Raw genomic sequence first — 12,500 nt, forward strand, 5'->3', positions numbered from 1 at the left:
AGGGGAGATAAGGGCTGAAATTCAGGAGAGAGTGGTGTGGGGGAGGAGGGGGGGCAGCGTTCAAGATAAAAGAACCTGACAATAGTGGCTCTTACCCGGGGGGGCGGAGGGGAACACGCCCCCCGGGGGGGCTGGGGGGGAGTAGGAGGGGGGGAATTGGTCATGTGTAACTACTAGGAGGGAGGAGGGCCCTAAAAGATTTTTTTTTTTTTTATTCAAATTTCGTTAACTATAAACGAGAAAAACAAGTTTCTCATGTTTTTTTTTCTTTGATTAAGGACTAAATCTACTAAGGGTTGCGATGAGGAAGGAACTAAGGGATGTACTAAGGAAGACGTGGACGCAATGGAAAAATACTAAGGAAAGCGTAATCATAGAATGTTACGAATTATTAACATTACTCGTACAAAGGACAGCTTAGAGGAGAGAGAGAGGGGAGAGAGAGAGGGGAGAGAGAGAGAGAGAGAGAGAGAGAGAGAGAGAGAGAGAGAGAGAGAGAGAGAGAGAGAAAGGGAGGGAGAGGAGATAGATAGAGAAAGAGGGAAGGGATGGGAGAGAGAGAAAAGAGGGGATAGACAGAGGAAAAAGAGGGGAGAAAGAGAGAGAAGGGAAAAGTTAGAGAGGGGGGAAAAAGAGAGGGGAGAAAGAGAGAGAGAGAGAAGGGAGGAGGGAGAGAGGGGGAGATATAGAAGAGAGAGAGAGGGGAGATATAGAAGAGAGAGAGAGGGGAGAGATAGAAGAGAGAGAAGAGAGAGAGAGGGGGGGAGATAGAAGAGAGAGAGAACAGAAGAGAGAGAGAGAGAGAGAGAGAAAGAGAGAGAGAAGGAAGGAGGGAGAAAGGGGGAGAGAAGGGAGGAGGGAGAGAGGGGGAGAGATAGGAGAGAGAGAAGAGAGAGAGAGAGAGGGGGGGGAGAAAATGAAAGTGAGAGAAAAGAGAGAAAAAGAGAAAGTGAGAAAAAGAGAGGGGGGAGAAAACGAAAGTGAGAGAAAAGAGAAAAAAAGAGAAAGTAAGAGAATGAGAGACGGGCTGCTCTCGGCTGAATAGAACCGCCAAACCCAGAGAAAATAAACAAAAAATCCCAATTTCGATGAGTTTCTTCCCTAAACTTAATTAAATCACTTGACGGCACCTGAAACAAATACCAAACTCACAAAACGCTTGACCCCGCTGTGGCGCGTTGGTTTTGACTCCTGCCCGCGAATATTAAGCCTCCAGGTCGATTCCCAAAGCCTACAAGGTGAGGCTGCCCATGCACTTAAGGCAAAGGAGACAGAAGCAAAACATAAGAACATAAGAAAGGAGACCGCAAGAGACCATGAGGCCTACACTAGGTAGTTCCATAACATTACTCCTTATCAGCGTTTCCCTACCTAGGGTGCTGAAGTCAATTCTAGGGGTTCTAAAGTCAATTCTAATGGATTTCTGAAGTCAATTCTAATGGATTTCTGAAGTTAATTCTAAGGGGGTTCTAAAGTCAATTCTAGGGGTTCTGAAGTTAACTCTAGGGGTTTCTAAAGTAAATTCTAGGGGGTTCTGAAGTCAATTCTAGGGAGTTCTGAAGTCAATTCTATGAGTTTCTGAAGTCAATTCTATGGGGTACTGAAGTAAATTCTAGGGGGGTTCTGAAGTCAATTCTAAGGAGTTCTGAAGCCATTTCTATGGGGTTCTGAAGTCAATTCTAGGGGGTTCTGAAGTTAATTCTAGGGGGCTCTGAAGTCAATTCTAGGTGTTCTGAAGTCAGATCTAAGAGATGCTGAAGTCCATTCTAAATGGCTCTGAAGTCAATTCTAGGGGGTGCTGAAGTCAATTCTAGGTGGTTCTGAAGTCAATTCTAGGTGGTTCTGAAGTCAATTCTAGGGGTGCTGAAGTCAATTCTAGGGAGTTCTGAAGTAAATTCTAGAGGGTTCTGAAGACAATTCTAGGGGTCCCTCAAGTCAGTTCTAGGGGGTGCTTTAGTAAATTCTAGGGAGTGCTTTAGTCAATTCTAGGGGATGCTTTAGTCAATTCTAGGGGGTCCTAAAGTCAATTCTAGGGAGTGCTTTAGTCAATTCTAGGTAGTGCTTTAGTCAATTCTAGGGGATCCTGAAGTCAATTCTAGAGGGGTTTTGAAGTCAATTCTATGGGGGTTCTGCAGTCAATTCTCGGTGGGTCCTGAAGTCAATTCTATGCGGGTTCTGAAGTCAATTCTATGCGGGTTCTCAAGTCCATTCTAGGGAGTTCTGAAGTCAATTCTAGAGGTGCTGAAGTCAATTCTAGGGGTGTTGAAGTCACTTCCAAGGGATTCTGAAGTAAATTCTAGAGGATTCTTAAGTCAATTCTAGGGGGTGCTAAAGTCAGTTCAAGAGGGTTTCGAAGTCAATTCTATGAGGTTCTGAAGTCAATTCTAAGGGTTTCTGAATTAAATTCTAGGGGGTGTTGAAATAAATTCTAGGGGGTTCTGAAATAAATTCTAGGGGGTTCTGAAGTCAATTCTAGGGGGTTCTGAAGTAAATTCTAGGAGGTTCTGAAGTCAATTCTAGGGGCTTCTGAAATAAATTCTAGGGGATTCTTTAGTCAATTCTAGGGGATTCTGAAATAAATTCTAGGGGATTCTGAAGTCATTTCTAGGGAGATCTGAAGTCATTTCTAGGGAGATCTGAAGTCAATTCTAGGGGGGCCTGCTGGTAAGCGATACATAGTGTACATACACTTTCCTTAATCCTTCTAGAATTAAGATATTAGTTATTAGGGGTTCTAGACTGCTTAGACATAACTATAGAGGGTGCTAGGGTCGGGGTTGAGTAGGGGAGTAAGTTAAGCTGGTCGTATTATTTACGATCAAATCATTACATCAACTATTCATGTCAAATTGATGACGTCATAAATGACGTCATTCTGAATTGAAATGAATCTGATCATACGACTTTGTAAGTTACAATGTCTTAAGTTACTATTTAAGTTACAGCGTCATAACTTATGTTTTAAGTTACTATGTCGTAAGTTACAACGACATAAGTTACAGCCATGTAAGTTACAATGTTTTAAGTTAGTATCTCCATGTTAAAATGTCGTAAGTTACAAGGACGTAACTTACGTCTAAAGTTAATATATCGTAAGTTACAACGAAGTAAGTTACAATGTCGTAAGTTACAATGTCGTAAGTTACTATATCGTAATTTACTTTGTCATTAATTACAACGACGCAAGTTACAATGACGTAAGTTACAACGACGTAAGTTACAATATAAGTTACAACGATGTAAATTACAATACCCTAAGTCATAACATCGTAAGTTACAACATCATAAGTTACAATGTCGTAAGTTACAACCTATTTCTGGCTCATGCCCTGGGTTTCCAATCCTCTGACCTATGTTCTTGATAAAAACATGATAAGGTCATCCTAGGTCAACCTTACAAATCACAATGAAACCGATGAAGAACTTGGTGCACTTTGAGAGAAATTCGCTGGTGACAGCGACATTAATCTGTTAATATTTATGACAGTCGCATATGGGATTCGAACCCACTGCTTTCGGCCACCCGTAAAGGCTCTGTGAAGGTAATCTTACGGGTGGCCGAAAGCAGTGGGTTCGAATCCTACATGCGCACTTTATTCACACAAGCGCCAGACAACATAATTAATTCGACTGAAAGTCGGGTTGGAATTGCCGTGATTATAAGGTGTCCTGATTGGCTGACACTCAGCCAATCAGGAACCGTGAGAATTATGACTCGGCCAATAAGGGGTGATCCCGAATTTACGTCTTAGCCAATCAGAGGCCGCACGAATTACGCCTCAGCCAATCACAGCCCAGCATTTTCCAAGTACAGTTTAGGTCTGGGTATTTTGTTGCCACCTCCTCGCCTCACCGGAGTTCACCGTCATGGAGGATTGAGTAACTTGAATTTAGGGCAAGTACTTGACGCCTCCTCGGGACTCTGCCTCACACTCGGAGACTCTCAAGGACCACATGGCATAACTCCCATCCCGATCAAGTACCTCCTCGACGTCGCAAGTGGCCAGAAACCCGATCCACTTCGTCCCTCCGCGACAAAAACACGGACAAAAGCCGGGGGGCCCCGCCGTTTCCTCTACGTATACGCGCGTATAAACACGAAACAATGTCCCCCCGCAAACATGCACACAGGGATACTCCCATCCCCAGCGGTGTCACTTCCTACCCCCTTCCTATCACTTACGCATGGGAACGCACGTTCTTAAGTGGGGGGGGGACACACGTGAACGCACACACACACACACACACGAACGCACGCACACACACACACACACACACACACACACACACACACTAAAAAGGAACAGCTTCCCACACAGAGTGATAGATACTTGGAACAAATTAGACAACGAAACAGTGTGTGCAAACACTATTCAAGATTTTAAGAAAAAAATTGATGCTGAGAGATACAAAGACGGGTCACCACGAACATAGCTCTCTTCCCGTATAATACAACTAGGTAAAACTAGGTAAATACACACACACACACAAAAGAAAGGGGGTACAACAGAGGCTGGCAGTCAGATAGACAGGCAGACCGACAGAGGGGAGAAGAGAGGGGAAGAGAGGGGAAGAGAATTGGGGAGAGAGAGTTAGAGAGAGAGAGAGAGAGAGAGAGAGAGAGAGAGAGAGAGAGAGAGAGAGAGAGAGAGAGAGAGAGAGAGAGAGAGAGAGAGAGAGAGAGAGAGAGAGAGAAAGAGAGAGAGAGAGAGAGAGAGCAGGGGGGGGGGTATTTTCAGCCTCTCTCTCTTTTCTCCACCACAAATTCAATTGTCGGGACGAACGACCCTGGACAGAAGACCGCATATCAGCACCCAAGCCTTTGACTGCAACACCACCACCACTGCCACCATCACTACCATTGCCACCACTTCTACCACCACCAACACCATCCCTTCTATTACCAACACCACTATAAACATTGGCGCCATCATCACCTGCAAAATTGCCACCACTACGACCATCACCAATACTATCACTATCACTACCACCACTGCCACCATCACTACCACATCTACCACCATTACCACCACCAACACTATCCCTTACACTACCACCACCACCACTAAATACTACTGGTACTATCACCACTTCTAAAATTGCCACCACTATCACCAACACGGCTGACACACGTCACCAATACTATCACCATCACCACCACCACCAAGGCTGACACATCAACACTACTTTCACCATCACCACCAATACCATCATCACTACTATAACTATCACCTCTTTGAACCTCCTCCTTCACCTCTTCATTACGATCTAGTAATCTTCCCGATCTTGACCTAACCCAGGTCATTCCAGCTGACCCGTAGATGAGTAATATTGGTCGGGTCAGGTCATCCACATCAAGGCAAAAGGCAACGCTGCATCGGGAAGTTCATGAATATGATACATTACACACGACTCAATGGCGCAGTTGGGAGAGTTCCCGGCCGCCACTACGGCGGTCCAGGTTCGAATTCTCCCAGAGTTGAAATAATGTCAGTATCACTGTGCTGCGAGTCGTTACTCTAACTCTCGTGGGCGAGGAGTTGGGTGCGCGTGTGCGTGTTAGGTCACAGCATTAGCCATAGATCGGTCATATATGAGCTCTGAGTTCTCTTCCAGGAGGGAAATAGCTGTTGATCACGAGTCCAACACGTGATCCAAGACTATGGTGGTGAATCACACCGTATTGGTTCGCTCAAGACTCTTCAGTTTGCCTCAGGTGGCGAAGGAGCCGCGAATTTGGCTTTAGCAGCTAATAGACCCTTCGCGGACGTTCCAGCGCGTTACGACCATCTCCTGGAATCATCTCTTTCCCTGGACTCTTCTCTTCCCCTGGAATCATCTCTTTCCCTGGAATCACCTCTTTCCCTGGAATCATTCCTTTCCCTGGGTTCCTCTCTACCCCTGGAATCATCTCTTTCCCTGGACTCTTCTCTTCCCCTGGAATCATCTCCTTCCTTGGACTCTTCTCTACCCCTGGAATCATCTCTTTCCCTGGAATCATCTCTTTCCCTGGACTCTTCTCTTTCCCTGGAATCATCTCTTTCCCTGGACTCTTCTCTTTCCCTGGACTCTTCTCTTTCCCTGGACTCTTCTCTTTCCCTGGACTCTTCTCTTCCCCTGGAATCATCTCTTTCCCTAGACTCTTCCCTTCCCCTGGAATCACCTCTTTCCCTGGATTCTTCCCTTCCCCTGGAATCATCCCTTTCCCTGGACTCTTCTCTTTCCCTGGAATCATCTCTTTACCTGGACTCTTCTCTTTCCCTGGAATCATCTCTTTCCCTGGACTCTTCTCTTTCCCTGGAATCATTTCTTTCCCTGTTATCACCTCTTCCCCTGGACTCTTACTCAATCCCTGGAATCATCTCTTCCCCTAGAATCATCTATTTCCCTCTTTTTAATCTTTCTCACTCTCTAATCTCTCCCTCTCTCTGTAATTTCCCTCTTTCTCTCTCTGTAATGTCTCTCTCTCTGTAACCTCTCTTTCTCTCTCTCTAATATCTCTGTAATTTCTCCCCCTCAAATCTCTCTGTACCTTCTCTCTAATTTGTAATCTCCCTCTCTCTCTCTCTGTAATATCTCCTTTTGTAACCTCTGTAATTTCTCTCTATGTAACCTCTGTATTTTCTCTCTGTAATCTCTTTAATACTCTTTAATCTCTCTCTCTCTCCCTCTCTCTCTCTCTTTTTTTCTCTCTCTCCCTTTCTCTGTCTCCCTATTTCTCTCTCTCTCTCTCCCTCTCTCTCTCTCTCTCTCTCTCTCTCTCTCTCTCTCTCTCTCTCTCTCCCTGTGCTGGGAAAAGTGCCTATCCCACCGCAACAAGATATCCCTGTCCGACACTGACGGAGGAGGGAGAAGAGAGGCGAGGCGAAGCGAGGCGAAGCGAGGCGAAGCGGCAAAAAGGGCCCAAGCGTGATAACGTTACGCGGAGCTGCAGGAAAAGGAGGAGGAGGAGGAGGAGGAGGAGGAGGAGGAGGAGGAAAAGGAGTAGGAGGAAAAGGAGGAGAACAAGGAAGAGGAGGAGGAGGAGGAGGAAGAGGAGGAAAACGAGTAGGAGGAAAAGGAGAACAAGGAAGATAAGGAAGAGGAGAAGGAAGAGGAGGAGGAAGAGGAGGAAGAGGAGGAAGAGGAGGAGGTGGTGGTAAAGGAGTAGGACAAGGAGCAAGAGGAGGGAAACGAAGAGGAGGAAGAGAAGGAGGAGGAAGAAAAGGAGGAGGAAAAGGAGGAAGAGGAGGAGGAGGAAAAGGATGAAGAGGGAAAGAAGGCGAAGACGAGGAGGAGGAAGATAAAGAAGACAAGGAAAAGAAGGTGGACAAGTAAGAGTAGGAGGAGGAAAAGGAGGAAGAGGAGGCGGAGGAGGAAGAAAGAGGAAGATGAGGAGGAAGGTGGGGAGGAGGAAGAGGAGGAAGAAGAGGAAGAGGAGGAAGAAGAGGAAGAGGAGGAAGACACCGAATGGGAGATGGAAGAGGAAGAAAAGGAAGAGGAAGAAGAGGAGAAGAAGGAAGAAGACATTGAAGGGGAGGTACAGGAGATGGAAGAGGAAGAAAAGGAAGAGGAAGAAGAGGATAAGAGGGAGGAAGAATTGGGGGAAGAGGAGGAGAAAGAGGAGGAAGACACTGAAGAGGAGGTATAGGAGATGTAAGAGGAAGAGGAGGAGGAGGAACAGGAATAGGATAAGAAGAAGAGAACTGACTCAGTTGGAACTACGCCGGGAGACGCTGAATAGCTACTGCCGAAGCCGTCTCCTCTACCCTTTGGGCTTGGACTGTTAGGTCAGGTAACCCTCGCTGATGGGAGAGAAGAGAGGAGTGCGGGATTCGAACCCAGTTCTACCCAACACCAGACTCTTCCATTCAGGTCTCTGGTGCTCTTGGGCGACACTCCAAGAGGCGAAGTCCTCTTGGGCGACACTCCAAGAGGACCTGGAGGGCTTCAAGTGCCACTCCAAGCCATCTAATTGGTGAAGTGGCTCTCGACCTCAAGTTAAGCCCATAAACTGGTTGATGTTGACTTGAAGTCCGAGAGGCAAAGATTAAGTCACCTGTTGGTCAGTCTTCACAAAAAAATAAAGAAATAAAGAAATAATAGATAAAGAAATAAAGAAATAATAAATAAATAAATAAATAATAATAATAATAATAAATGAATAAAATAAAATAAAATAAAATAAAATGAAATAAATAAATAAAATAATAATAATAATAATAATAATAAAATAAATAAAAATAAAATAATAAATAATAATAATAATAATAATAATAGCAATAATAATAAAGTAGAAATAAAATAAAATAAAATAATAATAATGATGATAATAATAACAATAATAATGGTAATAATTAATCAATTGATTGATTAAGGTGATAAAAATAAATAAATAAATAAAACTACTTAATGAATAAATGTTGGGCAATGTTCACGATTCTTCCTTCACCCACACTCTCCCGCATCTACTCGCTGCCTCTTTCAAGTTTCATCTATATGATCAAAGAAATAGCTAGGTAAATAGAGATTGAGAGATTGAGAAAGCAATTGAGAGAGAGAGAGAGAGAGAGAGAGAGAGAGAGAGAGAGAGAGAGAGAGAGAGAGAGAGAGAGAGAGAGAGAGAGAGAGAGAGGGGGGGGGAGAGGGAGAGATACAGAGACAGAGTAAGAGACTGAGAGAGAGAGAGAGAGAGAGAGAGAGAGAGAGAGAGAGAGAGAGAGAGAGGGAGAGAGACATTGTGAGAATGAAAGACAGAGAAAGATAGAGACTGATAAAGTGATTGAGCTAGAGAAAGACAGAGTCAAAAAAATACTTAAATAAATAGATAGATAGATAGATAGATAGAGAGGTAGGTAGGGGTCGAAGCTCACACGTGTGGAAATATTGATCCTAAATGCCATTAGACGCCAACTCCTACGCAAATGAATCTAACATTTACAGAAGCAGCCCACTCGTAAGACAAGCACGTGCATACGCATTTGGTCTTGCTTGACTGGCCCGCATTAAACCCAAAAGCCGATTAATGTCGAATAAAGAAGACAGAATGCGTTATCTTAATGTATTTAGAATCTAATTTGATGAGGCTTAGGCTCCTAGACTTACACTCTCTGGAAAGACACAGAGTGCAGGGTGATCTAATAGAGGTGTTCAAGCGGATCAAAGGTTTTAACAAGGGTGACGCAAACAAGGTCATCATATTAAGATAACAGGGCAGGACTCGCAGTAATGGATTAAACTGAACAAATTTAGATTTAAGAAGGAAATATGCAAGAATTCGTTTATTAATAGGGTGGTCAATGAATGGAACAGACTTAATAACCATGTAGTGAGCGCTGAAACTATCAGTTGTTTTAAGAAACGGTTAGACAACTTTATGGATGGGGATGACAGGTGGTAATAGACATGGAACTGCCTAGTGTAGGCCTCGTGGTCTCTTGCAGTCTCCTTCATTCATATGTTCTTATATTCTTAATGTGTGTGTGTGTGTGTGTGTGTGTGTGTGTGTGTGTGTGTGTGTGTGTGTGTGTGTGTGTGTGTGCACGCACCCGCGCGAACGTTTTGTTTTGTTTTATGCTATGAATTCCAATAATAATTCTAAATTGATGTTAAACTACTAATCATATCTATTTACATGTACGAATCTTTCAAGTAAAAATAATAGGCTTGTTGGCAACAGCCATTTCCATACAAGTTTAAACGAGCTGCTATGTTTTTACTAGTCTAAACTCTATTTGTGTATTTACCTAGTTGTATTTACCTAGTTGTATTTACCTAGTTGTATTTACCTAGTTGTATTTTGCGGGAAGGGGAGCTATGCTCGTGATGTCCCGCCTTTGTATCTTGCAGTGTCTAGTTTGTTTTTAAACTCATGAATGGTTTTTGCGCATACTATTCCATTGTCCAGTTTGTTCCAAGTGTCCAAAACTCTATGAGGAAAACTATGTGTGTGTGTGTGTGTGTGTGTGTGTGTGTGTGTGTGTGTGTGTGTGTGTGTATGTGCGTGTGTATGTGTGTGTGTGTGTGTGTGTGTGTGTGTGTGTGTGTGTGTGTGTTTATTTACCTAGTTGTATTTACCTAGTTGTATTATACGGGAAGAGAGCTATGCTCGTGGTGACCCGTCTTTGTATCTCTCAGCATCAAGTTTTTTCTTAAAATCTTGAATAGTGTTTGCACACAATGTTTCGTTGTCTAATTTGTTCCAAGTATCTATCACTCTGTGTGGGAAGCTGTTCCTTTTCAGATCTCTTCTGTAACTATCCTTTTTTGGTTTCTTTTCGTGTCCTCTTGTTTTACCATTATCCCATATTAACAAGTCAAGTGTATGTGTATTCATCTTGGTCTTTGGATCACGTGTTGGACTCGTGATCGACAGCTATTTCCCTCCCGGAAGAGAGCTCAGAGCTCGTATGACCGATCTATGGGTAATGCTATGACCTTGCACACACACACACACACACCCAACTCCCCGCCCACGAGAGTCAGAGTAACGACCCGAAGCGCAGCGATACCGAAATAATTTCGGCTCTGGGCAGTATTCAAACCAGGTACTGCGAGCACCACCGTACTTGGCAGTCCAGCGCTCTATCAACCGCGCCACCGGTTGATAGAGCGCTGTGTGTGTGTGTGTGTGTGTGTGTGTGTGTGTGTGTGTGTATGTGTGTGTGCACGCGCATGCGCATATGGACTCTACGTCCATGCTTACACGCACGATCACAAATAACTACCACACTCCATCCCGCGACGGTAAACACTCAACCTACTTCTCCTTCTGCAGGTTGGCTGGATGAAGGCAGACACCCAGACCATCCTGGTGCTGCATAACAAGGTCATTACACACAATACGCGAATCTCCGTTACTCACGAGGAAAAGAAGACTTGGAATCTTCACATTCGACAGGTGAGTGACCATTTCACAGTACGAGTCACGTTTTGGCTATGAAGTATTGTGTTCTCTACGATTAGGTTTATAATGAAAAGAAATTATTAAACTAATAATTTCAAAACTAGTTCTGTGTTCATTTGTAAATATATGACGTTCTTGATTAAAATTACATGTATAAACTCAAAATACATACATATTGCATATATGTATTATATATATATATATATATATATATATACAGTATATACATACATATATATAAAAATATATATATATGAGAGAGTGATAGGTGGGGAAGGGTAAACGAAGATGGGCTAAGAATACATTTATTGTTCTTACGTTTCGGTTATCATAACCTTCCTCAGAGAACTTGTTACAGAACATCTTGGTCACAACATTTATACCCGTAGTGGGGGAACTTGTGAAGCTTCGAGTGTCAGGTTTTTTCTAGCGCATTAATTATTAAGAGACTGGCTGCTTTAGATAGGCATATAAATCCTTCTGTCGTTATTATTTTCTTGGACATTTATATGTGCAGCTTCAACTGTCTTTCATATAAATGTCCAAGAAAATAATAACGACAGGGAAGGATTTATATGCCTATCTAAAGCAGCCAGTCTCTTAATAATTAATGCGCTAGAAAAAACCTGACACTCGAAGCTTCACAAGTTCCCCCACTACGGGTATAAATGTTGTGACCAAGATGTTCTGTAACAAGTTCTCTGAGGAAGGTTATAATAACCGAAACGTAAGAACAATAAATGTATTCTTAGCCCATCTTCGTTTACCCTTCCCCACCTATCACTCTCTCATTTGTCTTAAACAATTTATCAACATATATATATATGCACGAAGAACCCAGTCGGAATTGAGAAGGAAACTCAGAAGAAAATATAACTTCTATATTTCGGCCAATGGTTATAGCTCTCTTCCTGAAGAGGGCTATAGCTATTAGCCGAAATATAGAAGTTTAAAATAATTATTTTATTTTATTAATTTTATTATTATTATTATTATTATTTTTTTTTTTTTTTTTTTATTCCGACTGTCGGTTCTTCGTGCGTTTCACAAATGTGGTACTACATTTGATCCCAGCGACAATATATATATATATATATATATATATATATATATTCATATATATTACACATACATGCATATCATACACGCTTACACATATACACACACACACATACATACACACGCACAAGTATCCCTTACATACACGTGTCCTTACAACATACAACAGATTATGTACACACAATAACACAATTTCCAAGTACGATTATCCATAATCCATTGCCATTGTTCAGGCATTTGCAATAATGAAAAAAAACATATTATATATATAATATATGATTTTTTTTTTTTTTTTTTTTTTTTCTTGGCTTGCTTCTGGGAATCTCCTCGTCCTTGGTACTTCTGGTACCTCGTCCTCGGTACGTCTGGAACCTCGTCGAAACCTACAGGTGAAGGAGGAAGACCGAGGTTGCTACATGTGTCAAATCAACACAGCCACCATGAAGAAGCAAGTGGGATGTATCGACGTTCACGGTGGGTACCTCCCAACCTCTCGACTTCTTCTTCTTCCTCGTTAACCTTTCCATCAGGACAGAAGCGCCGGTTATCGGGACCG

General features: G+C 42.8%; 1 protein-coding gene across 1 annotated transcript in view; it reads left to right on the forward strand.

Moving 5' to 3' along the window:
• Positions 1–12,500, forward strand: part of LOC143020776 (lachesin-like) — a 92,535-nt gene that overhangs the window by 19,396 nt on the left and 60,639 nt on the right. The window contains exons 2-3 of the mRNA XM_076177516.1: positions 10,757–10,879; positions 12,334–12,418. Coding sequence (XP_076033631.1) covers positions 10,766–10,879; positions 12,334–12,418 — 199 coding nt within the window. The 5' untranslated portion in view covers positions 10,757–10,765. The remainder of the gene's footprint in view (positions 1–10,756; positions 10,880–12,333; positions 12,419–12,500) is intronic.

The sequence above is a fragment of the Oratosquilla oratoria genome, chromosome 40, assembly GCF_046742065.1.
Source record: "Oratosquilla oratoria isolate Oo_2021 chromosome 40, ASM4674206v1, whole genome shotgun sequence".
Taxonomy (NCBI): domain Eukaryota; kingdom Metazoa; phylum Arthropoda; class Malacostraca; order Stomatopoda; family Squillidae; genus Oratosquilla; species Oratosquilla oratoria.